At 50.6% G+C, this 27729-nt stretch overlaps 1 protein-coding gene across 1 annotated transcript in view; it reads right to left on the bottom strand.

The window, feature by feature from the left end:
• Positions 1-21408, bottom strand: part of LOC138516899 (BCL2/adenovirus E1B 19 kDa protein-interacting protein 3-like) — a 164059-nt gene extending 142651 nt beyond the window's left edge. The window contains exon 1 of the mRNA XM_069632353.1: positions 21259-21408. Within this exon, the coding sequence (XP_069488454.1) occupies positions 21259-21292 (34 nt within the window). The 5' untranslated portion in view covers positions 21293-21408. The remainder of the gene's footprint in view (positions 1-21258) is intronic.
• Between the last annotated feature and the right edge of the window lie 6321 nt (positions 21409-27729).

Below are 27729 nucleotides of genomic sequence, written 5' to 3'. Positions count from 1 at the left end.
GAAGGACTTTAACAAAAAGAAATGGTGAATAAACCCAACCGGAGCCAAGAGAAAGACAATTTGGTCAAGCGGGTTTATGTTCGAGGCTAATATAATAGCCAAGAACAATGCCACGTTTATCTAATATAATCGCGGTAGAAATGTTAGGGTAGATACCACTGCCACCAGCCAGGTCTAAATGTTAAAAGAGCGAAACAATGCTCTAAGAGGTACAGATGAAAAGAGTTAAGAGTTAACCCTTCCAGTACTCCATGTAAGATGTGGTGTACTGGATCTGTGGTTCGTTTTGACTAAGTAAAGTTAATGGTAACTTTCCCCTTTTCTGGGGAACTGTAGTCAGCCTCAGAAATGGAGTCGGAGGAAGTCTCTAAGACAACCCTGTGCCACGGCACTGAGGGTGCTGTGTGACACACACAATAAGGGGGCTACTGAAGTGGTGTACTCCAGAGCCCACAATCCCAAAACAAGGTAAAAAAACTTATCAAAATACAAGTAATAGTGGTGGAAAGCTCACACTCTTACCAAGTGGAAAAGAAACAACTCCAGAGATCCAGCAAAGCTGCTGAGGGACTCACTGGGTAAGGGAAATTATCTATGAAATGAGAATTCTCCCTAACACCCTGTTTGAGAGGAGATCCAAAGAGTTCAAGGAGCTTGAAGATCGAGGACAGGTGCACAAAGGAAGTGAGAGATGGGGCGAAAGGAGGAGTCTTGATGAAGTGAAAATGAACAACCTGGATCAAGAGAGGAGCGAGGCTTCTGTGAACCCTAGAGATCATGAAGAGAGATGCGACCGGCAGAAAGTGGGCTGGAGAGTCAGCAGAGTGAGGGGACGGAGATGATGCTGCAGAGTCAGGAGACGGAGATGATGCTGCAGAGCGAGGAGACGGAGATGATGCTGCAGAGCGAGTAGACAGAGATGATGCTGCAGAGTGAGGGGACGGAGATGATGCTGCAGAGTCAGGAGACGGAGATGATGCTGCAGAGCGAGGAGACGGAGATGGTGCTGCAGAGCGAGTAGACAGAGATGATGCTGCAGAGCGAGGAGGCGGAGATGATGCTGCAGAGTCAGGAGACGGAGATGATGCTGCAGAGCGAGGAGACAGAGATGATGCTGCAGAGCGAGGAGACGGAGATGATGCTGCAGAGCTAGGAGGCGGAGATGATGCTGCAGAGCGAGGAGACAGAGATGATGCTGCAGAGTCAGGAGACAGAGATAATGCTGCAGAGTCAGTAGACAGAGATGATGCTGCAGAGCGAGGAGATGGAGATAATGCTGCAGAGCGAGGAGATGGAGATGATGCTGCAGAGTGAGGAGGCGGAGATGATGCTGCAGAGTAAGGAGGCGAAGATGATGCTGCAGAGTGAGGAGAGCAGAGAGGAACGGCATCAACGCGAGAGGAAGAGACCAGCATGGTTAGGGCGGGACAAGAGCAGCTCTGTGTCACCCTCCGACTAGAACTCAAACTAGCAGAGAGAACTGCAAAGCATGTTTATGCATGCCTCCAGAAAAGAGAAAGTGCAAAAAGCAATGTGAATGCTCAGGAAAAGCTGATAACACTATTGAAGAGGATACAACATGTATTTACGGTGGCAATATTTGTTTATTTTCATGCCAATAAGGTACCTTGTATTGTGAATAGGGCCCTGCTGCTGCCACCTGGACTGGGCTGCAGTGCTGGCATCTGCGGAGGAGACTTGTGGCATTTCCACAGATCTCTGCTGGCAATCACTGAAGCCAGTGGAAAAGAGGTGCCAAGGTCTGAGGGCAAAAGAGCAGTAGTGTGGGCTCACAGGCAGCAGTGTCTGCAAGCATGGTAAGCCATTAACCTCAGATAGTGTCACCATCACCGTGGCCATGCTGGTCCTTATTTTATTGCTGGGTGTGCAGCGCAGTGCCCCCAGCCTAGTCGTAATACTGGGACAAAGTCTTAAGCAATATCTTTCCTCATTCCCAGCCAGTCATCACGACGAGCATGCCTGCTGTCAACCAACAGCAGGCAGTGCTGGAAGGCAAAACATGCGTCATCACGCGGTTGGGCACGCCCCTCAGGTGAGCTAGTACCTGAGCTAGCACGACGAGATGTGGTGGATGGAGCCAAGTACCCCTTGCAGAACACTAAGAAATAGATATTTTGTATTCGTGAGGCCGGGCTCACCATTCAGTATTGTTTTCAGTGAGAAGTGAGAGTATCAACAGGCACTGCCTAGCAGCTGTGACTTGCAGAGGAAACCATGTGTGTTGGATACTAGGCCCTTATTATAGGTTTTGCCGGTGTCCTGCTAGCAATTCCGGGGGGATACCGGCAAACCAGCCTTACTGTCTCCGCTGCCCGGTATTACTGGGATACTACGGGTGCCAGAGACGGTGGTAAGCGCCCATCCATGGCATGTGATTGCCTGAGTCACTGGCACCGATAGTAACAGTGCAGGTGATTCAGGTATTTATCTGCCAGGAGGGGCCTGTACTCCTGGCAGGTCAGGCGTGCCGGGAGATCCGCAGCCCCCACCGGCACATTTGAAGTGTGCCAGTCCGGAATAAATGCCGGAGTGGGAATTACCAGCATTTTTACAGGACCGGGACACTTGTAATCAGGCCGTATATATCTCTCATCATCATCACCATACTTTATTTCGAGATGTCATAAAACGTACAAACATACATACATTACAATGCATAAAATGTAATAATAAAAAATGTTAATAGCCCTCAAGTAAACCCTATTTCAAATGCACCAAACCATTAAAAAAGCAACACTCAGATAATGAAATGACTAATAAAGTGCATGGCTCTGTTAATACTTGAGTAATGAATGACTAATGAAGTGCATGGTTCTGTTAATACCAGAGTAATGAATGACTAATAAAGTGCATGGTTCAGTTAATACCAGAGTAATGAATGACTAATGAAGTGCATGCTAATGTTAATACTTGAGTAATGCATGACCAATAAAGTGCATGGGTCGGTTAATACTGGAGTAATGAATGACTAATAAAGTGCATGGTTCTGTTAATACCGGAGTAATGAATGACTAATAAAGTGCATGGTTCAGTTAATACCGGAGTAATGAATGACTAATAAAGTGCATGGTTCGGTTAATACTGGAGTAATGAATGACTAATAAAGTGCATGCTTCTGTTAATACCGGAGTAATGAATGACTAATAAAGTGCATGGTTTGGTTAATACCGGAGTAATGAATGACTAATAAAGTGCATGGGTCATTGGTTAATACCAGAGTAATGAATGAATAATGAAGTGCATGTTTCTGTTAACACTTAAGTAATGAATGACTAATAAAGTGCATGGGTCGGTTAATACCGGAGTAATGAATGACTAATACAGTGCATGGTTCTGTTAATACCGGAGTAATGAATGACTAATCAAGTGCATGGGTCGGTTGATACCGGAGTAATAAATAACTAATAAAGTGCATGGTTCTGGTAATACTTGAGTAATGAATGGCTAATAAAGTGCATGGGTCAGTGGTTAATACCGGAGTAATGAATGACTAATAAAGTGCATGGGTCGGTTGATACCGGAGTAATGAATAACTAATAAAGTGTAAGGTTCTGGTAATACTTGAGTAATGAATGGCTAATAAAGTGCATGGGTCAGTGGTTAATACCGGAGTAATGAATGACTAATAAAGTGCATCGGTAGATTAATACCGGAGTAATGAATGTCTAATATAATACAACGTTTAGTTAATAAATCAAAGCTCACACGGCAAATCGACTCTAAAGTGCATTGTGCTTATCGTCCACATAGTCCGATATCCTTGAGACGTTGGATCCGTATTGATTATTCTTTTCGAATTAAAGTGCCTGGCAACTCAAAAGTGCATACACGTCAAAAGCCTCCAAGTCAGGAGTCTAGGATCCAGGCCCTATACAAAAGCTCTGCCACAGCAAACACTTAATTCCTTTAACAGGACCCTTTACAAAAAAGAACTGCACCATGAACCCCTCTTCCAGAATGCCCCCCAGTATCGGTTCCAGATATGCGGATCACTGAACATATTTTGAACAAGAAAAGAGAAAATGCTTGACTGATTCGCTGTCCAGGGAGCAGGCTGGACACAAAGCAGAGGCACGTGACGTTCACACCTGTTGCTTATATGCTAGTGGTGAAATTCCAAACCGCAATTTACTTTGCCCAGGTGATTGGAAGTGGCACCGCAGACAGCAAGCGTGAAGCTCAAGTCCCCTGATGGAGCACAGAAGTAGACCGCGCCATCTTGTCGATGTGGAAGTGTTGTGAATGGCTGCTACTTTTGCTGCTACCTTTGCTGCTGCAATCATTAAATGCATCAGTTTTTCTGAGGCTGGCTCAGTTTCTTCTCATGTGGCAGGCAGTGGCACCAGTGGCAGCCTTCCAATGAGAGCAGCTGCTGTTACGGGGTGAAGACGTCATGAGGCAGGGCCAAAGGTCAGCCTGCACTCATGAAGCTGAGCTCTGAGGCAGTTCTGTGCAGTCCTCTTTTTCTGGCAGAGGAGGAAGTATGCATTATGAGGGCACAGCAGTGTAGCCTCATTGGTGCTGTTCACTGGCATGATATCATACCAGTCAGCCCTGGGGTGAGGTATGCCAGCTTTACCTGACGGCGCTCAGTGAAAGACATACAGAACAAGGGCTTTGCCATGTTTCCATAGTGCCCGATCTGTGCAGCTTTGGCTTCGTGTTACTGTATACATTTCTTTCCAGAGTCTGCTCGTGCAATGCTGCGCACCAGGTCTGAAAATCACCATTCACTTTTAAACTTTCTGGCCAACTCACATAATCCCTGCATTTGTCCATTTGTACCCATAGCCAATAAGCCAAACTTTGCTAATTCTTCCGTTTCCCCTTTATTTTCCCTTTCAGAAAATTAGCTGGAATGAAACAGTTGTTTTTTAAAATGGCAAACTTGGCCGCAGTTTTATTTTCACAACAAAAGAATCACTGCACACATTTAGTGAAATTCAGTCTGTAAGTGTGGCGCTTGCTCCGTGTCCAATACACCTACTTTCCCCCTATTCCTTTACATAAAGTCCATAGTAGGCCCAACTCTCCCAACCCTTTGTGCCTGAGCCTACCCTGCCCCTGCAGGTGTCCGTGAGCGGGGAGAGCGCTGTTTCTTTTGGGGGACGCTGAGCACTTGTTGTTACCACCAGACGCCCCTGCCGTTTGGTTCTCAAGAGGCGCTGGTCCGAGAAGAGCGAAGACACTTCTGGATTCCTCCTGGCTCATTCAGAGTCTGTCTTTTGTGCTTGGTCACCCAAACACTGCCATTTTCTCGCCTGACCATCCTGTGACAGTGACGACCATGTGTTGTCCTTCTGTTCCCTTGTGGGGTGGGTGGGTGGAAAACAAAATCTTTCTCCTCTTCGGCGGCGGGGCGGGCGTCCTACTGCAGGTGCTGGATGCTTCCTGCTGTAGGACGCCAGCTCATTACAAAGGGCTTACCCCGTCCCCTTCCATTTTTTGCCCTTCGTGGGCTTTTGGTTGTTTTGGTGCCGATTTGCGCCCGAGCCCTCCCTTCACCCGAGGAGGGGAAGAAGAGCGGAGTGTTAGAGGAGGACCCTGCAGGGGTTACCGAGCCGCCTCCTCCATTTTAAGCCAAACTTTGCTCATTCTTCCATTTCCCCTTTATTTTCCCTTTCAGAATATTAGCTGGAATGAGACAGTTGTTTTTAAAATGGCAAACTAGGCCGCAGTTTTATTGTGACAACAAAAGAATCACTGCACACATTTAGTGAAATTCAGTCAGGAAGTGTGGCGCTTGCTCCGTGTCCAATCCGCCTACTTTCCCCCTATTCCTTTGCATAAAGTCCATAGTAGGCCCAACTCTCCCAACCCTTTGTGCCTGAGCCTACCCTGCCCCTGCAGGTGTCCGTGGGCGTGAAGAGCGCTGTTTCCTTTGGGGGAAGTGAGCCCTTGTTTTTACCACCAGACGCCCCTGCCATTAGGATCCTAAGAGGCGCTGGTCCAAGAAGAGCGAAGACCCTTCCGGCTTCCTCCTGGCTCATTCAGAGTCTGTCTTTTGTGCTTGGTCGCCCAAACACCGCCACGCCCCTAGTGGGTTACCGTCCACCATGGCTCCCCCTTCCTTCTGCTTCTTTTTATATCTCCAATAGCTTTGTACATATATTCCAGTAGAAGAGCTCCATTCCCATTGATGTCAGATGAATACCATCTTTTAAAAAATATTCAGGGGGTTTTTAAGTTGATCAGGCCATGTCTGATGTGTTAGAAGCCTCTGCCCTTGCAGAATTTAGACATGGCGCAATTCAACTTCTTCCTTGATCGTTCAACCGCTGTGTGGTTCTCGGCCCCCCTCCATTCCGTCCTAGGAATTATCTCCGACCACACGATCTCTGTCTCTCCCAGCTGTGCTGATATCTCCTGTAATGAGAAAATTAGGTCCTTCAACAAGACCCCCTCCGTAAGCTAGTCAAATCGTCCCCCCCCCAAGTGGATGACCAGCACATCTGGCCTCTGCTGCTTACCCAGCAACTTCTGCAGCAGCCCCTACAGCTGTGCCCATTTCATCCCTGGCACCCCATGTCACCAGATCCGGAACTCACCGGCCGCCAGCTCCTCCTGCTGCAGTGTCTAGCTGGCCCTGGCCCTTGATACAAACGAGTGCCCCACTACCCAAATGGAGTGCCTCTTCCTCCTCTGCGAAGCTGGTAATGAGAAGGAGATGAGATGGCATGTTACATTACATTTTTTCCGGCCTGATGTACCTCTTAAAACACCCTGAAGACCATCTTCCTAACTTCTTGATGTCTTCTGCCCCTAAACCCCTGGCTGCTGCAGAGATGACTGCTCCGATCGTGAAGGAATGGGTCCCGAAATTCCCCTCTGTTAACCCCATATTTGTCAATGCCAGTTCCATAACTTTCTTGAACTGGAAGCGGCTCCAGGCGGACCCGTCCCTTTGTAACAGTAATGGCACCCCTGGGTTCGAAGGCGGTCGGTGCTGCAAGAAGCTGGCTAAGGCCGCCACCGGGCATACTAGACTCGCCTGGATGGCATGTAGTGTCAATGCCACCCCTTTCCCCTTCTGGTCAGTCTTTGACCTGTGCACATAAATGATCACCTGGGTGCTATTTGTCCCTTAATCGCAGGAAGCCATTCCCTTTGCCCCCTTTGTTTTCGGGCATCAGCTCGCTTACCCTGAGCACCCCAAAGAATGCAACTGTGAAGGCAGCTGTAAATAGCCCTCTCTCTGTTTTTCTGCTGCATACTGTATTCAGACATTTAATTAATCCATGCAGTTTTACTATGTCCATGGGCCACCTATCATCAGGCTTCGGTACCGTTTGCTTGGCCCATCCTCTCATGGCCAATGTGATGTAATGTTCCTTGATGGGGTCCCTTTCACCCCGTAGTTTGGCATAATAAGCTATTGCAGCCAAATGATATGTCATCCAGGCTCTGGTTCTCCCCATCCTCCAGCACCAAAGCACAAAGGCCCGCACCGGTAACTCTCTCTGCCCTTCAGGCAGTATGTCCCTTTGAAATGCTGTGAACCGTTCCCAACAAGCCCTGTATCTCTTTGCTGTGCCTGGCGCCAGAGCTGTGTCTATCGGACAGCTCAGATCACCCCAATCATCCCCTACTAGTGCTCCTTGAATGGGGCCAACACCTTACTTGCTTCTGGGCAGCTGTCTCGGAACATCTCCCACTGTAAACGAGACAGATAATCAGCGGCCGTGTTTTTGACGCCAGGAATGTGCTGCGCCCTGACCTCGATGTTTAATGCCAGCAGGCATTTTTGTGAGTTCCCTGAGCAACCTCAACACCCTTAGATTGCTTGATGACCCCAGATTAATAATCTGGACCAACGCCAAATTGACTGACCACAACGACACTTTTTTGTTCTCCAGGTGTCCCCCCCACCATTTAAATGCTACTACAATGGGGAATAGTTCCAACAGCGTGATGTCCTTCGTGATTCCCTTCACATGACACTGTGCCGGCCATGCCTTGCCGCACCACCTGACCCCCAAGATCGCCCCGAAACCATGAGACCCTGAAGAATCAGTAAATAGTTTGAGCCTCTCACTGCTGGCCCAATCCTCCTTCCAGATTGAAACCCCATTTGACTCCCCCAGAAATGTTTCCCACATTCGGAGGTCCTCCTTTACGTCCACTTCCAACCGGACATGCTGGGAAGCATGCTGCAGACCCACTGTCTTCAGCTCTATCCCTCTGGCAAACACTTTCCCCACGGGTATTACTCTTCCAGCGAAATGAAGGTTCCCCGCTAGTGACTGCAGCTCCCACAAGGTTGCTTTGTTCCTCCCCTTCATCCCCTTTTATGATCTCCTTCAATGTATGCACCTTGTCCTGCGGGAGCCTTCACTCGCCCTTGACTGAGTTAATTTCAATCCACAGAAATGTCAATGTGGTGGCTGGACCTCCTGCCTTCCCAGCTGCCAATGGGACCCCAATGTGCAACAACAAACCTTGAAATGCCTCCATGAGTGCCCTGCACTCCCCAGTCCCTTCTTTACCAATGAATAAAAAATCATCAAGATAATGCAAGATCCCACCTTCTTTCATCTTTTCCTTTACAGTAAATTCCAGGAAGGTACTGAATGCTTCAAAGTACGAGCATGAAATGGCACAGCCCATCGGTAGACATTTGTCATAAAAATATTTGTCACCCACCTTGAACACCAGCAAGTGATGGCTTTCCCTGAGAATTAGCAAGAGCCTGAAGGCTGACTCAATGTCTGACTTGCCCATTAGGGCACCCCTCCCTGCTGCTTTTACCATTTGTATAGCGTCATCCAAGGAGGCATACTGCACCCTACACAACTCCTCCGGTATGCCGTCATTCACAGATTGCCTTCCTCTTTTTTGGGCACCAGCCCTAGTGGTGACACAAAAAAATTGTCCATGGGAAGGGAAGAGAAAGGGCCCGCCACTCTACCTAGCTTGAATTCTTTCTCCACTTTGCGCTCCACCGCCTGTGGCCTCTCTAGTGCTGACCGTAAGCTGGTCGCCTCCTTAGACCGCCGGTCTCCTGCCCCAGGGATCTTGAAACCCCACCTCAACCCTTGCCACAACAACTTTGCATCAACCTTGGTGTGATATATATTAAGGAAAGGAGTCATGGCAAGGAGTTTAACTGGTGTGGGCAAATTCGTTTTAATCATACTCATGTCTCTGTCAGGTTTGACAGAATTGCTTCTCTCTGCTAATACCTCATTCTCTCTTTGACTTCTCTTTAGGTTTGCTGTTGCCTTTATGTTTTGCCTCGCTTGCGGCGGAGCTGCGAGCCCCGGAGCTCCCGCCCCGTGGGTGCCTGAATGCACATGCTTTACCATAGGAGCAATCCCCTTCTGCAAACCTCCAGCCATCTGGTCGTTTCCCCTGTTAAGTTGCTTCCCGATTGACCCAGGAGGAGGGCTCGCGAAAGGACCCCCTACCACGCTGCGCATAAACCCCCTCTGCCTCTCCAAACCTGAGACTTCTCCCCTTGCTGTTTGTCGCCGGGCTCCTTGGTGGGCATCATCTTATCAATGTACCCCCCGCCCCCCCGACATCCACCTCATCCCGAAACATAGCAGACCACACTTGCATTTTCAGCCTGAAACCCTGAACATAATCCAGCCACCCTTCACCCCCATACTCCAGGTATAGGTCGTGCATATACTGCTCATAGGCCACCATTGATAATGCATCATGCATGTATTTTTCTAGCATCACAGACATGTACATTCTAAATGCTTTGAGCCAGTTATGGCTAGTGTGCTCCACCTTAGACCTCTGCCTTTCCTTTTTTTCTTTCTCTTTCTCTGACAAGTCTTTCAAACCTTCCCCCAAAGGTAAAATCACCAACAAGTGAAAGATGCCCACAAAATCCTTCCTCCATAGCCTCTCCTTGGTTTCTCATGGAATGTGCCACTCAATGAGTTGACTGCCGCTCGCACTGGTGCAAACCCTGGCATTGCTCTACCATACTGGGTTACCTGCCCCCAAGGTCCCCCAACCCCCAAGTTGGATGGGACCCCTGGAGAAGGTTGTTCCTGGTTCTCCCCCCTGATATTGAGAGCCCCGGGCCCCTACCCCCACCGACCCTGCCCATTCTGTGTCCCAACTGGACTGGATACTTGGGACAGTTGACCGACCCTCCAACTGGACCTGTACTAGGCAAACCGACCGACAGAAACCCCTCTGGCAGAATCACACCCCTTTGAGGTACCATACCAATCCCCCCCACAGGTGAAAAGGCATGATAAATTCCACTCCCAGACCCCCCTGAGCCCTGTGTCATCCCTTCCTGGTATAGCCCACCATTTCCATTGACTACATTTCCCAGCATACTGTCATTAGCACATACATTTTGCACATGCCCACTTTTCCCCCATGCTTTCATGCACTCCATGAACATACCTTTGACCATCTCAAGAGATGTGGGTCCCTTTGCAGCTCTCTCCACCGGTCTGGTTGCAGGAGTGCTGGGTGTGCCCCCACGGTTCCCTGGAGCCTCAGCAGGTGTCGGAGCCGGTAAGGCTGCATCCTCCTGCACCCTCACTTTCCCTCTAGGTTTCTTGGTGGCGTTGGACTGCTCCTTGCTCGCCCTGGCCTTTGCAGTCATAGTCTTCTTTCTCTACTTTGCCCGGACCTCTTCCTCTTCATGTTCCTCCTCTTCTTCTTCCCGAACCTCTATTTCCACCAGTGCCTCTTCACTGGCACTGTCCTGAAACATGAGTGGCAAGCCATTCCCCTGGCTGGGTCTGAGGAATTTCCTGTCCTCTTTCAGTCACCATTGTGGTCATCCAGTCGGGCCCATGGGTTGCTGCAGCCAATCTTGCCATCTCCAGAAAGGCCTCCTGCACCATTCTTTAGTACCCTGTTGCTGGGGTGCTGTCCTTGATGCACAGAAGCTTAGCGGTTCCTGCCGGTGCTTCCCTGCTGCCTGGCTTCTTCCTCCGGTGTTTGTGCAGCGCGCTCAGCCCCCTCCTTGAGTTTCCTTCACTGGCTGACTTCCTGCACCTCCTCGGTGCTTAATGACATGGGCACTTGCCCTGTGCTTTCACCCAGGCAGCCCAGGCCCGAATTTGCCGGGTGCCTCATCAATGGATGGCTGATATGTAAAGAAAGTCCGTTTTTCAGAACGAGAAGGCCCTTTTTCAACTAATCATATATGTACAACGGCAAAGTTTATCTTGCTGGTCTGGAGTAGCCCAGGAAACTCTCGACTTTGCTAACGTGAAATCTGCGTTTCTGGGGCGGCCCTTAATTGTTTGCTCGGTGGGCCTGGGTGTGCTGCCAGCTGCACAATAACGTCTTTCACCCCCGGCAGCCCAGGTCAAGTACTCCGCTTACGGAACCCCCCTTCGCCATCTACCAGTCCGGGTCATCCTGGATAAGGGCCGCAGCTGTCTCAGCCCCTCGCAGCTCCTTATCTTCTTTCACTCGTTTCTTTTCCTTCCGGCGCCGCACGGACGCCGCTCATTCCCCTCTGGCGAGTCCTCTTTTGCTTTCCGTGCCACCAACTCTTCCACTCACCGCGATGCAGCGTCCCGCTCAGATGTAGCAGCTGCTACTGCTCGGCTTTGAGATCCACCTCCGCATGGCCAGCTTCTGCTCTCCCGATCCTCCGCTCCTGCTCCGTGGCACAGCGAGATCCTGGACCTGTTGCTCGGCTTTGAGCTCCGCCTCCGCATGGCCAGCTCCTGCTCTCCCGATCCTCCGCTCCTGCTCCTCACATCGTATCCCCACCTCAGTGGCACAGCGAGATCCTGGACCAACGGCAAGAAGGCAATTAAACCAAACGAAATCCTTCTCTTCTTCGGCGGCGGGGCGGGCGTCCTACTGCAGGTGCTGGGTGGATGCTTCCTGCTGTAGGACGCCCGCTCATTATAAAGGGCTTATCCCGCCCCTTCCATTGTTTGCCCTTCACAGGCTTTTGGTTGTTTTGGTGCCGATTTGCGCCTAAGCCCACCCCTCACCCAAGGAAGGGAGGAGTGGTAGAGGAGGACCCTGCAGGGGTTACCGGGACGCCTCCTCCATTTTCTTTGTGTTTTTTCATCGTCAGCATCATTTTCTAAGTTATCAACTGACCCGAGACTCAAGAACGTAGCCGGCAAGAAAGCACAAAACCCTCGAGGACACAAAAGCGCCAAGAACCCCGCAGCAAGGCATGCTGAACAAGGACACCATGTTAATGAAGTGATGATCCGTAAAGGTGCAAAGCATGGCTTTGATGGGAGTACAGTGGCTTTACATGGATCTGCTTCTGCCAGTGACAGAGCTTTGACCTCCTGTGACCTCCTGTAACCCGGAAGTAAACAGCCTTGCTGCATCATCTCCACGAAAACTAAGAAAATTACAGCACAAACATTATTGGTGGGGCTGGGTTTCAATAAAAATGCTCATTTCTGAAAATAAATCAGGCACTGAGGAGCAGGATATACAAGATTGTTAGAACACAATGCAAGGTGTATTGTAGAGCGTGCACTTAATGTATAATTGGTTATTTATAACGCGCTTAAAACCAGAGAGGTTTCTAAGTGCGGACCCAGGATTCGAACCTATGTTGCTCTGTGTCGTCTTGCTTCCAAGGGGAGCGCGTTGCCACGGAGCTATACTACCCATTCCTGTACTCACTTCACTCTATTCCAAACCCCATCATCAGACACAACCTCGGACTGGGTTCCCTGAGCACCAAAGTGAATTTGGAAATCGATGGGCCTCATTACTGTGTTGCCAGTGGGTCAAAGTGCAGGTACATCTTCTGGTAATTCCAGCACCGGCAGTTTTACCGCACTGGCAAATCACAAGTTTGCTGGTGGGAGCACTAATTTACCTCCAGCCAAAAGAATTCTGGCAATACCAGGCCAGTAATTCCGGCGCCGGTAATTATTCCGGCAATCGCCTCCATGGAGTCCTCTGGGACCCAGTGAAATGGGAATTTACCGGCGTCTCCGCCACTTGGAATACACCGGTAATTCAGGCATTCCAAGTGGGGAAACAGTATTACCGTTTTGGTGGCATCCCACAGGATTTACCGCAGGATACCACCAAAAGTCTAATGAGGGCCTTTGTCTCTGTTCGAAATTCTGATCTTCTCCTCCCAATTCACTGCATGTAGAGTTCAGTGGCGTGTTACACACACGTGCTGTTTCATCTATCACTGAATTCGGGGACTATGATTAACATTCTGCAAAATGTTGACTCCGGAGGAGGGGAATTGGTTAATTTTCCAATGAAAACTAAGAAGCGTGTATGTGACCATGACTGGAGGATCCCCATTGAATGCCTCGACTCTTATATGATGCCCTGACCACACCTCGAGACCAGCGGCCCAGACATGCGTGTCTTTCCCTTGCAGTCCTGTCAGACCTGTGTGCATCAGGTTTACATGTAACTAACTTCCTGCCCTGGTATGTATAGGACCAGGATTAGCACGTACAGCCCGTTCTGTAGGTTGTGTTCTAATAATGAACGGATCTGAGTGATCCGACCACGGCTTCTTTTACCGCGACGGAAATGTTTGCATGGGAAATGCACGAACACAAAATGTCCGTACATTTCCCATGCAAACATATTATTAAAAACACTACAGAACCCACATCCCCACCCACACCCACAACACCCCCCCACGCACACCCTACTTACCTTGCACCGGTTTCCTTTGACTTTTGTGAACGGGAACCAGCGCCGCAGGGTCCTTTTCTTTTCATTTTTTTTGCGAGCAGCTGCAGGGGTTTCCCCCTGCCACACCCACTCACTATACTGCCTAGTATAGTGAGCAGGGTGTTGTGGGTGACATCCCCGCAGCCCCCGTTTTTTTTGTTTTTTCGGGTGTGCTGGTGGGGTGTGCCCCGCAACACCCACTCACCATGCTGGATAGTATGGTGAGTGGGGTGCTGCGGGGGACACTCCCCAACCCCCGCAGTGTTTTTTTTTTAAGTGCATGCCTCCAAAGTTTGAACTTTTGGTGTTCGAACCTTTGCTGTCATGCATTTACAACCTTTTTGTTTAGGTCGAACCTTTTTTTTGGTAATTTCTACCAATACCATACTGAACACACAGAGTATTCGAAACATTGGGCACTGTTCTGTCCCAGAACTTTATTCCTATGACAGCATTATTGTGTTTCATTCCTACACACTGATTTAATACACGCATCACAATCTCTGTGGTCCAGGCCTTTCCCTGCTTTAAACTTTATATCAGTTTCTGGTTGAGGTGTTCGATTGCTCAGTGAACACATTTGAATATGTATTGCTTTCTAATTGGTTATGCTATGTGGTTTCTTTTTGTATTAAGTGGCATGTACTGTCTGGGCCTTGCCTAACGTGTTTTTAATGTGAATACGATTCTCTGTTTGTTTAATGTACTTTTTTCCTTTCTGCCTTCTGCACTATTGAAGGTTTTGTAATCTTGTGAAAGGTGTATTTACAAACCCAACCCAATACAAAAAGAAAGTAAAAATATTTACAATTGGGTTAACTGTAACTCCACATACTTGTGTTTGCTTTATTTACATATATTAATTACTGATGTTTCTGTTTGTGAAGAATCTCACTGTTAGTGAACACCCCTGTCAGTGGGTGACTCAAAGGTAATGGCAGGACGCCCTTCAGCTGAGAGATGCAAATACAACGAAGTGCTCGCCTGTCAAACTAATCACAGATCACTGTCAAATAATGGCCTGTCACCCCAATTGGGGAAAATTACACTATTACACTAAATAAAAGCGACCTGTGCTTGCTTCTAATTCTAATACAGATCTGCTCAGTGTAGCGGGTTCACAGAGAATGTTGTCCTTTTACTGTGGGAGTGTGGGCAACACGGAGGTGACCCTCGAGATCACCGTGGGAGTGTGGGCAATGCAGAGGTGACCCTCGAGACCACCGTGAACGGTTGGCATCCATCCATTTTCCAGCCCAGCTGCTCTCGTCACTTCAGGTTTACAGTTTTGGCTTCTAGGGGGTGCTAAAGCGCCAACTATAAGCCAAACCTATTGCACTTGTATTTATTGTGTTTATATAGCGCTTTAATCCAAGATATCGGGGAGATCGGAAGAGAGGAAGGACACGCAACTCGTGGGTGAGGTTTCCATTTATACCCAACCATCGACCTCTCTTGCTCATGTTAATCTCTATAGCGATCCCCCCCCCCCCAATACCTGTCCTTCTCCACCCAAAACACACTCTCCTGGGAACTCTCTGAGCTAGCTTTGTTACACACCAACAGCAAACTTTGTGCTGCATAGGGTGTTCCATTGTTATTTCTAAGATATACCTGAGAGTTAATGGCTTAATTGAAGCTGTAAATAAGCACCTGCTGTAATACAAATGTCTTAACCAAATTAGCCTTCAGCCACTTCCTTTACAAGCACTTTATGTGTCTTCAAATCTGTTCTTTACACTGAAGTCCTGTTAAAAACAAGCATTGTGTTGTAACAGTTTTGGTTTGTGTATAGGTATTGGGCATTTGCTAGGTATTGTCATTTTATGGCCAGGAAGTACAAGGCGTTTGGTGGGGTAGGTGTAAGTACAACCACCTACCCCACCAAACGCCTTTTCCAGGCCTACACTTAAGTCAGAACTGTTGGCGTTGCCAATGCGTGTTTCTCCTGACAGCTGTACTGGATTCACAATAGACGGCAGCCCAGGAAGGGTTGGGTTCCATTAGCAGTGTCTGTGAGCTTTCTGCCACCTTTTGCAATCCGTCCCTTTTTGTATCTGGATTTGGAGGTGCTGTCGATATTTCTGGCGAATCAAGTTCATAGTCGTCCACAGACAATTCACTTCTCTAGTCCTACTCCATTTAGGATAGAGCGAGTTCCAGAAGCAGGTTGTGGTGCTGAATGTCCACCAGGTGGCGGCCTTGCCAAAGGTAAAGCAAGCTCCGGCTGCCTTGGTAACCTCGGCATCAGGACACGGTACGGATCAAGAGAGTTCACAGTCAGGCGAACTCGGATCCGGTCCCCGCTCTGCCAGATCGCGGCCAATCTACTGTCTGGAAGGGGCATCTCATGCCAAGGTACGTTGCTCTGCCAAGGACAAGGCCCAGGAAGGAGCTGTACCAAAGACTTGCTTTTCATGGAGCTTGCTAAAACAATGTTTTGCGTTTTATAGCATTGCAAAATGCTGGTGCCAACACCACCCTATGGAACTGCATTCAATGCCTTGAACTCAGAAGGCAGAGTGCCCCCTTCTGGGATTCTAATATGCAGGCAGAACTCAGATCTCAGCGCAACCGCGTAAGCGACTGCGCTTCCGTGCCACCCGTATAGACTCTGGTTTGGCGACTCTGCTAGGCGGGCACTGATACCCAGACCATTGCATACTGAGCACCCTTGAGTACAAATATTTCTCCCGCCCTCTACCCCCACAAGCTATAACTGCTTACATTTGCTTTAATTAAAAGCATTCACTGTCATCCCTTTTTAAATAGCTTTACCCCCAACCCCCCAAAGATCCATTGGGCCCCCTTAAGGGGGGCCAGCCCCACAGTGTGAAGCCCATGCACATTCTGTAATCCATTAAAGATTGGATATCCTAATACTAACCCACTCCCGAGCAGGTGTGCCGTTTGCCTTTGCAGGGCGTTGCCCTCAGCTGCCCTCGGTCATGTGTACTCCTTCAGCCAACACAGACATTTCCCCCAACAGGATTTCCATGCTGGAATGTGTGCTTCATCACTGGACATGCAAAACTACAAGTCCCAGAATGCAAAGTGCTGAGGGTGGGATGCAACAAGGGCATTTTTGAAATGCTGTTGTTGCAAAACCACCTCCCTACCCACGCCCGCCAAACTCAGCTCCCTGGCCCAGCACAAGGATATGCGCACGCAGCATGCACTCACTCATTCACACGCTCCCCCATCATCATACACTCACTCGTTACACCCAACACAGTATACATGCATACATACACATTTAAATTAACTTACTTTCTGCCTCAGTCCTGAAGCTTCCTCCCAGTGCTCCATCGCCTGGGTAGCATGGACAGGAACCAGGAAGCAAAGAGCACTTCCTGGATTCTGCGCAAGAGCCGGAGCTCTGAGAATGAAGCGCCCCACTCTGTCTGTGCAGGGAGGCGCAGGAGGGCCCCTTCAAACATACAGACATGCAGTTCTCCAGCCAGCATCCCCAATGGGTCATGCAAGTCTGGGGAAGAGACACGTCCCAGGCTTTGCATTGCCCCTTGGAAAAGCGCGGCTGGGAACATAACAGTTCAAGCCCACCCAGGAGCGCTCCCTCAGTGTTTACACTGGGCTGGCTCCTCGGCTCCTCCATAATGGGTGAGGGGGCTGGTGGGTCGGCCCACCTTTGCCTATTATGGACGAGTCACCATTGGTACATCCTCGATGAATCTATGCATAATGGTCAGTGAGGCTGGAGATGAAATACTGTTGACTTTGAAGTCATGTACATGAACTGTACTGCTGGTAATGCAGTGAATGGAGCACATTTAAGGATCCATACGCACTCCCAACAGTAGAAGGCTACCAGGGTAGCTCAGCAGGTGGAGTAACCGGTGCTGAGATATTACGTCTTATGACTTTCTTGCAACTCCTTATTAAAAAAAAGCAAGTGCTATAAAATGCATCCGCCAGAGGATAGGTTGGGCTGATCGATTGCTTATACTGAGGGCAAGGGGGTGGAATTTCGTCCCCCGTAGAGAAAATCAAAAGTTGGCACCCATTATCGCACGGCGTAGTTACGTAATAACTGCTGTCAGCACAATAGAAACACATGGGTGTGATTAAGCAGGTGGATAGCATATCACATCTTTAGAACACAAAGGAACGGGCAGAAAAACCACGGGGTATTCGTGTGATCGTCAAACAAAACAACGAAACACAGTTTAGAGAAAACGAATGGATGTAAGTTAAGAAACGTGTTTCAGTTTGGAGGAAAAAAAATCTTTATTTGTTGTTTTTGTTATTTATGGCCCATTGATTCCCGGGGTGTCCCTTTCCGGACAGAGGAAAGAGCACACTCTAAGCAAACATAAGGGTCTGAAAACGTGCCAACTACGGCTGGGCGAAGGAAAGAGTTATTTGACACGGAGGTGGGAGGGGGGGCAATTGGGGGGCAAAGCGGGACATGGGGGGGCAATGTCCACATTGTGCACCCCTCTAGGGACGCCTATGCTGGTAATATATATATTTGTTAAAGTGAAATAAACATGTTTTCAAAAACAAGTAGAACTACCTTCTGAAAAGAACGCAAGGGGCAGAGTTGGCTGCACAAGGATTGAAGGGAGAGTGCCAGGCAGAGTAAACACAGACCTCAGACCCAGTCTCTGAACCTGCTGAGCTACTTCCTCTCACTTCTGGCTTAAACATGGAGTCCCTGAAACAAGCAATGTGGCAGAGGGAAAAGGTCATAATGAATGAGAACAGGGGTGCGAGGGGTCAAAGGGCGGTGTCGCAAAGCAGCAGGGGCCAGACTCACCAGGAAAAAGCAAACACATCCAGTGGGCACACATACTTTGCTTCTGTCTGCAGGGTAGACACTGGATGACGCAGTCATGGTTTGGGTGCTGCGGGCCCACACATCCTAACACTGGAAGACAGCAGAAAGGCCAGGAAATCATGCAAGCAGTTGGCATCCAGGGACCCTGCAAAAGGAGATGCTAGGGAACATCGCAGTGGGGCACACAGCATAGTTGCCAACATGACCCATTCCCATCTGTAGGTGCTTATCCAATCCTGTTTTTTTTCTTTGAATTCTGTGGTTTGTAGTTCTGCTTTTCCCATTACAGTGCCCTGACTACAGGTTCCAGAATGCAAAGAATAAAAGCAGCAATGGATAATCACCTACAGATTGGAATGGGTCATGTTGGCAATATGACACAGCAAGGAGCAGCGAGGCGTGGGCTGGCCTATGGGGCATGCTGGAGATTTCATAGTAGGCCTCTGCAACGTGGGAAGGGGTGGACTGGCCTATAGAGAACTCTGGAGATTTCCCATAGGCCTTTGCACCCTGGGCAGGGGTGGCCTGGCCAATGGGGAACTCTGGACACGTCCCAGTAGGTCTCTGCACCATGGGGTGGGCTGGACTGGCCTATAGGGAACTCTGGAGATTTCCCGATAGGCCTCTGCAGCCTGGACAGTGGTGGCTGGACTGGCCTATAGGGAACTCTGGAGAACTCTGGAGATTTCCCGATAGGCCTCTGCAGCCTGGACAGTGGTGGCCTGGCCTATGGGGAACTCTGGAGATTTCCCGGTAGGCCTCTGCAGCCTGGACAGGGGTGGCCTGGCCTATGGGGAACTCTGGAGATTTCCCGGTAGGCCTCTGCAACCTGGACAGGGGTGGCCTGGCCTATGGGGAACACTGGAGATTTCCCGGTAGGCCTCTGCAGCCTGGACAGGGGTGGCCTGGCCTATGGGGAACTCTGGAGATTTCCCAGTAGGCCTCTGCAGCCTGGACAGGGGTGGCCTGGCCTACGGGGAACTCTGGAGATTTCCCGGTAGGCCTTTGCAGCCTGGGCCTCTTTTGTGTGGTCAACTATTTTATTTCCAAATGTTCTCAAAGGAAAAGGGTTGGACTTGCTGAAAAATGTGTAATTGGGACCACGTTTGACATTATTTCCAGGGCCAAATGATGGAAAGACAAAGAGTTGATACAAACTCGCAACACTGGACCTCGAAGCCGAAATGATGACCATCACTGAAGGGGGTGCGTCCAAATGCTAATGTATTGAAAACCTCGCGTGGAAAGGCATCAAGGTGATAAAAAAAGAGGGGCGCGGCAGGATGCAGCAGGGCTGGAATTGGTGATGACACCAGCAAAGGCAGCTGGTACTGTATGCACTGCAAAGTGCCATTTAATGCACAACATTAAAGTGTGTATAATACAGCATGGGGTCAGCGCTCAGGTGCCCCCTGCCCCCAGAGACTCAGAGCCCATATGAACTGAAATGCTTGAAAGGCCCCGACGCCGTCCCTGCTTGCGCTAGACCCATGCATACAGCACTCTGGTGCCAAGTGCTGGGAATGGACAGGATGTACTAGTGCAACACCCCCTCCTCCCTTCATAGGCCTGGGAGAGGAAGATTGGCAGCGTGATGTGGGTGAAGCTGGGTGTAGGCTAGTGTGGGATGCCCTGAGCGTTGGAGGCTTTGCATGCCAGGAAAGTGCTTTTCTGGAACGTAAGAATGACCTCTGGTCTGATTAACACAGCTCGGATAGGTGGTCAGGCATGCAGCCCTTCTGAGCAAGCAAAGGGTGGGCACTGGGCTTGGAGTTCATTTTCTCTCTCACAAAACTCAGCCTAATAGTAAAATATCCACAAAGGGCGTGACCTGTAGACTCCTTTGATCACTGCTCTGGGTGGCCTGCCCCACTGAGCAAAGGACGGCTCTTCAATGCAGCCCTGAAAGCAATTCTATTGCCCGTATAATGTGATTGTCCCAGAGTCTGTGTCCAAAACGCGCACACAGAACAAGCTGCAGGGGGCGTAAACGGGGTAGGAACCCTATTTCCTGAACATGGGGTGGGTTTGGGTCTGCTGTGTCCGCCATGGAACGGCACTCCCGCAAGACAGTTTTTGCTAGAGCGTAAATCCTCCTCGTTCCGGCTCAATTCCTCCCCAGCTGGTTCCCATTTCTAGAAGTGATCCCCACCAAACTCATCAGCACTGTGCAGATGAACGTGTCACGGTGCACTGCAACCGTCCCTCTTATAAGAAAGCTGGATCCGACCTGCGGGTACAAGCACCTTGATGGTGTGTTTGTTATCTTTATAACATCAACGTGTGGAACAAAGGCGAGGAACACCACACACCGTGGGTAATAATAAGCAGCGCTCACATGCCCGAGGCTTCATAGCGCTATATAAATGCAAACGTATTATTAGGAGTTCATATGCTTGAGTGACCAAAGCTGGGTTTTCAAGCAGGTAAAGCGACCTATACCCTAGCAGTGGCTAACATGCAGATGTTATAACCAATTAACCAGATGTTATATTCACGTTTGAATCCCATGTTTGGCGTGCGATCATAACTGTGTGATTCTAGGCAAATGCTTCCCCCAAACTGTAAATATTTTAAAACATGCGCTCTTAAAAATACGTGCATTCGTCCATTACAAGCTGGCCCCTGTAGTCTGGGTGTATGTGGGCCCCACACGTTAAATGTGTATTCCTGCTGCAATTAATGTGCTCCGTTACAGTAATTTATTTATGGAGCGCTTCCGGTTCCTGCAGCTTCTATGCGCTGTAATACGAGTTCCTACACTCTATATTCTGTATATAAATAAGCAGTTGGCAATGCTCGCTGTAACTCACTGTGCATCCCGTCCTCGTTGGCACAGCCTGCCATCCTTCTAGGCGCTACTGTGTCGTGTGGGGTCTGGCACCCTGCTGCTCTCGGCTGCTTCTGTCTTTTGCAGATCTGTTTACAGTGTCTCGCATCAGGACGCGCTCCTCGAACCCCTCCCCCCCCCGCCGGTGTCTACAAAGCTGCAGCTGCACAGACCTGGCCAGTCACAGAGCGCCCTTCCTGCCACGTGACTCCGACTGTCTCTCGATGTAAACACAAGAGCACGGAGCAGTCTTAAAAGGGAAACGCCGCCCTGCCGTGCCACAGGCATGCCACTTGCCCTGGATACACCGTGTCCCACTTGGCCACAGGCATGCCACTTGCCCTGGACTCGCCGTGTCCCACTTGGCCACAGGCATGCCACTTGCCCTGGACTCGCCGTGCCCCACTTGGCCACAGGCATGCCACTTGCCCTGGACACACCGTGTCCCACTTGGCCACCGGCATGCCACTTGCCCTGGACACACCGTGTCCCACTTGGCCACAGGCATGCCACTTGCACTTGGCCACAGGCATGCCACTTGCCCTGGACACACCGTGTCCCACTTGGCCACAGGCATGCCACTTGCCCTGGACACACCGTGTCCCACTTGGCCACAGGCATGCCACTTGCCCTGGATTCGCCGTGTCCGACTTGGCTACAGACATGCCACTTGCCCTGGACACACCGTGTCACACTTGGCCACAGGCATGCCACTTGCCCTGGACACGCCGTGTTCCACTTGGCCACAGGCATGCCACTTGCCCTGGATTCGCCGTGTCCCACTTGGCTACAGACATGCCACTTGCCCTGGACACACCGTGTCACACTTGGCCCAGGCTGCCACTTGCCCTGGACTCGCCGTGTCCCACTTGGCTACAGACATGCCACTTGCCCTGGACACACCGTGTCCCACTTGGCCACAGGCATGCCACTTGCCCTGGATACACCGTGGTCCACTTGGCCACAGGCATGCCACTTGCCCTGGATTCGCCGTGTCCCACTTGGCCACAGACATGCCACTTGCCCTGGATACACCGTGTCCCACTTGGCCACAGGCATGCCACTTGCCCTGGACTCGCCGTGTCCCACTTGGCCACAGGCATGCCACTTGCCCTGGACTCGCCGTGCCCCACTTGGCCACAGGCATGCCACTTGCCCTGGACTCGCCGTGTCCCACTTGGCTACAGACATGCCACTTGCCCTGGACACACCGTGCCCCACTTGGCCACAGGCATGCCACTTGCCCTGGACACACCGTGGTCCACTTGGCCACAGGCATGCCACTTGCCCTGGATTCGCCGTGTCCCACTTGGCCACAGACATGCCACTTGCCCTGGATACACCGTGTCCCACTTGGCCACAGGCATGCCACTTGCCCTGGACTCGCCGTGTCCCACTTGGCCACAGGCATGCCACTTGCCCTGGATTCGCCGTGTCCCACTTGGCCACAGACATGCCACTTGCCCTGGATACACCGTGTCCCACTTGGCCACAGGCATGCCACTTGCCCTGGACTCGCCGTGTCCCACTTGGCCACAGGCATGCCACTTGCCCTGGACTCGCCGTGCCCCACTTGGCCACAGGCATGCCACTTGCCCTGGACTCGCCGTGTCCCACTTGGCTACAGACATGCCACTTGCCCTGGACACACCGTGCCCCACTTGGCCACAGGCATGCCACTTGCCCTGGACACACCGTGTCCCACTTGGCCACAGACATGCCACTTGCCCTGGATACACCGTGTCCCACTTGGCCACAGGCATGCCACTTGCCCTGGACACACCGTGTCCCACTTGGCCACAGGCATGCCACTTGCCCTGGATACACACTGACAGCCGTGTTTTCATAAGCCCGGGAAGTTGGTGATGTTTGGGGATGACAACACGTCCAGGGAAATCCTAGGACTTTCGGGTGTGTGAATTAGCTTGGCATGCACAGCAAGAGGCACTCTCTAGGAAATGCGCGTCCACGTGGAGGGACGGGGTTCCTGGATGGAGCCCATGCCCCCTGGACACCAGTTCCGTGCCCGGGGGTTCCTGCGGTGGCCACATGCATGGAGCCCATGTCCCCTGGACACCAGTTCCGTGCCCGGGGGTTCCTGCGGTGGCCACATGCATGGAGCCCATGTCCCCTAGGACACCAGTTCCGTGCCCGGGGGTTCCTGCGGTGGCCACATGCATGGAGCCCATGTCCCCTGGAGACCAGTTCCGTGCCCTGGGGTTCCTTTATCAAGTTGGCGCTTTCTGGGAGTCGTGTGTGAGAAGCCAATAAAGCCTTGGCTTTGCTTGGGACTCCGAGACTTGTAGTTTTCCTATATATCAAAGTGGAAACACAAAACTACAAGTCCCAGAATCCAAACGGTCTAAAGCCTGAATGGCCTTCTCACCCATGGTCAGGGGAAACTTGTGAGCTCTGGTCAATACATACTGGGTCTGGAGTATGTCTCTAAATGGCAGAGTCATCTAACCCCCCCCCCTCCCCCTCACCCACCTTCACCACCATGAATGCACATCGTCAGAAGAGGCAAGACAAAGAAACACGCCAAGGATCGTATAGGAACTCCAGCGAAAGCCCTCTGGTGCCACCTACTATACAATACTGGCAGCGCACAAACAAGGACTGCACGCTTATAATTTAAACCCAACATTGACAATGGCAATAGTTTTGGCGTTTACTGATGTTATTTGCATTTTGCATTTATAGGGTGCACCAGGGTGCAAAGAGTAGAGTGAAAAATTTCAAAGGAGGATGCGAGAAGGGGCGTGAGTGTGCACGAGAATGAGACGGAAGGAGCATAGAGCAAGGGAGGACAAGATTAAGAGAGGGTGCCATCGATGATGAGCGAGAGGAAATATGAGTGAGAAAGGTTGAGAGTGTAACAAATAAAGCAAGTGTGAGAGAGGAAGGAGAGGGGGCATAGAGTGCCGGTGACGTGGGTGAGTGGGTGGTAGAGAGAGGGGAGTAGGGTAGGTGGGTGAGGGTAGAGATAGTGGAGGAGGTTGGGGTCAGGTAGAAAGAGCCGGGGTGGGTTTGGTGGGGATAGAGAGAGTGGGAGAGAAGAAGGGCAGGGTGGGCAGGGTTAGAGACTGGGGGTATGGTGGTTGGGTCTGGGTCGAGAGAGTGGAGAAAGGTTGGGTGGGATAGAGGGAGGTGGTTGGGTGGGTGGAGGTAGAGAGTGCAAGTATGGTGCATGGGTGGTGGGGTAGAGAGAGTGGAGATAGGTTGGGTGGGATAGAGGGAGGGGGTTGGGTGGGTAGAGGTAGAGAGTGGTGGTGGGGTGCATGGGTGGGGGGTAGAGAGTGGAGATAGGGTGGGTGAGGGTGGGTGGGGTTAGAGGGAAGGGGTTGGGTGGGTAGAGAGTGGTGGTGGGGTGGTTAGGGTAGACAGTGCAAGTACGGTGATTACTGGGTGGGGCTACTGTGGGTGGGGTAGAGGTTGGAAGTAGGGTAGGTGGGGGTAGAGAGAATGGTTTGGGGTTGGCGATAATGGGAGTAGGGTGGCTATGTGGGCTTAGAGAGAGTGGGTGTGGGAGGAAGACACCCCAATTCTGAGAGGTAGAACCCCTGGAACCATATTGTGTCAAACAGCATAATGAATATACACCATAGTGTGCCACTATTTTTTTTACCAGTTGCTGCAGAATAGAATTCACCCTTCCATCCATGGCAGTCCTAGCCACTATAATGTACACGCTCATAGCTATACACAAGGACTGCCATAACAATTCGATAGATGCACAGGCTTTGGTGATGCCGGTTATATCTGTCACAATGTACACACCAGTGCATCCTAAGTTGTGCAAAACGAGTGTCCTTTCGTTCCCTGTCTGATGTGCATGACAGTGTCTCCAGCCGTTTATAAAGAACCGTAATAGCCACATTAAACAGGACTGCCCTTCCCACCATCATAGCCGCTATATACAGACTGGTGTACCCTCTCCCCCCTCCCCCACATACACAGGGCTGTCCTTTCCATCACACAATACAGATCATCCTGGCAATAGTGTACCCCCCTGCTTTCTATCCCTGGTTTATTATCTTGCACGCCCCCTGGGGTGGGCTGGGAAAGAAAAGAGGCCCTAGGAACTCGCAAGAGCTCGGAAAGGTAAAGAGCCACAGATAGCCAAACCTTGCACAGGGACACCGGATAAATAAATAATATAACAAAGAAAGCGTAATGTTATCATATAGGATGTTATGCGACAAACGTAGGAGCCGTGCGGAAAGCCAACACCCACAGACCAAAAACAATCGCATATTAATAATAAGCCCTCGAGGAGGAAACGTTACTGCAAGTTCGCAAAGGAAACCGGATCACTCTTCCAACAGACACCAGGGCAGGCGCTGTGTGCAGGCACCAGTGCATGCGCTGTGTGTAGGCATCAGGGCAGGCACTATGTGCAGGCACCAGGGCAGGCGCTGTGTGCAGGCACCAGTGCATGCGCTGTGTGTAGGCATCAGGGCAGGCACTATGTGCAGGCACCAGGGCAGGCGCTGTGTGCAGGCACCAGTGCATGCGCTGTGTGCAGGCACCAGGGCAGGCACTGTGTGCAGGTACTGTGTGCAGGCACCAGGGCAGGCACTGTGTTCAGGCAACAGGACAGGCACTGTGTGCAGGCACTGTGTGCAGGCATCAGGGCAGGCACTGTGTGCAGGCACCAGTGCAGGCACTGTGTGCAGGCACCAGGGCAGGCACTGTGTGCAGGCACCAGGGCAGGCACTGTGTGCAGGCACCAGGGCAGGCACTGTGTGCAGGCACTGTGTGCAGGCATCAGGGCAGGCACTGTGTGCAGGCACCAGGACAGGCACTGTGTGCAGGAACCAGGACAGGCACCAGGACAGGCACTGTGTGCAGGCACCAGGACAGGCACTGTGTGCAGGCACTGTGTGAAGGCACCAGTGCATGCACTGTGTGTAGGCATCAGGGCAGGCACTGTGTGCAGGCACCAGTGCATGCACTGTGTGCAGGCACTGTGTGCAGGCACCAGGACAAGCACTGTATGCAGGCACCAGGGCAGGCACTGTGTGCAGGCACCAGGGCAGGCACTGTGTGCAGGCACCAGGACAGGCACTGTGTGCAGGCACCAGTGCATGCACTGTGTGTAGGCATCAGGGCAGGCACTGTGTGCAGGCACCAGGGCAGGCACTGTGTGCAGGCCCCAGGACAAGCACTGTGTGCAGCCACTATGTGCAGGCACCGGGGCAGGCACTACGCCCACTGTGTGCAGGACAATGAAGCAAAGAGCACATGGACTCATGAACACCTGAAGATAAGTAGGCTAAGGTTTTATGGCTAAGTTCCGAAAACTTAAAATAAAGACGACATCAAATCGCAACAGTTGGATGACTATAATACAGATATGATATTCAGTGAATATCTCACCTTATCCCAGAAGTCTCCGAGCAGCAGTGACTGACCTTCCTGGGGCAACACAAATGTACATTCTTCCCTACAAAAGATTTCTAGGGCCTTCTAGCTCCACAGTGCACTCCTGAACTGCGATCCAAAACATAGCCGCCATTCCCAGCGAGCATTCCTCTGCCACGTCTGTTGCCCCCTCCCAGGGATGTCATTTCACCAAAATGCCAGGGGTAGACCTCTGATGACATCACAGGAAGTGATGGCACACAACATTACACTCTTTGACAAAACAGGAAGTGGCATCACATAGCATTGTTCCTCAGTACGCTAAGAAAAATATGGTTACAATATCACTGTAATATGATATACATTTCATACAAGAATGGATCACCATATGTAGCGTTAATATCAGTGTGTAGAGGCCCATATCAGTCACCCACAGCCTCAATATTCCCCAACCATTTTCACCATGGGCACCCCACCATACACTGCAAGTCGCTAAGGGCCCTCAGTCAAAACAGCTTTAAATGTCTACCACCCACTCTCCAACACCTTACTCCTCCAATGCCTTGCTCCAACACCTTCATGTTTACACAGTGCCATCCTCCAGCAACATAAGTCTCCATCATTCTCCAACACCATCAACCTCAAGCAAATTAGCAACTCAAGTGTCCAGTACCCTCCTTTAACCCTCCCCGCCCCAACAGTGTAAGTCTCAATTACCCTCCTCAAGCACCTTATATCGACATCAATGCATTTCCACTCTCTTACAACGCATCACGTCTCAAACACTCTCTCCCAACATCTGTAAGTCACTAGTACATCTTAAGTCTCCAGTACCAGCCTCCATAACATTGAGCGTCAAGCACACACCTCAAACCCAGAGCTGTGCCAGTGGTTATGAATGATTTGAAACCTTCCAGTCATCACCTTTCTGTCTTGCTTATTTGGTAAGCAACCAACAGTTTTGTTTGTAAGATGAGAGAAAGAGGGGAAGGATGTGTTGCAGGTCACAGTAATAGCAGGTTTTTATTTTTTTTTTTTAAATGTAAACAGCAGCAGCAGCTCCATGACATCACCCCTTGAAAATGCC

The sequence above is a fragment of the Ambystoma mexicanum genome, chromosome 6q (assembly GCF_040938575.1).
Source record: "Ambystoma mexicanum isolate Mex_15411 chromosome 6q, UKY_AmexF1_1, whole genome shotgun sequence".
Taxonomy (NCBI): Eukaryota; Metazoa; Chordata; class Amphibia; order Caudata; family Ambystomatidae; genus Ambystoma; species Ambystoma mexicanum.
This window is presented reverse-complemented; position numbering and strand designations above follow the sequence as displayed.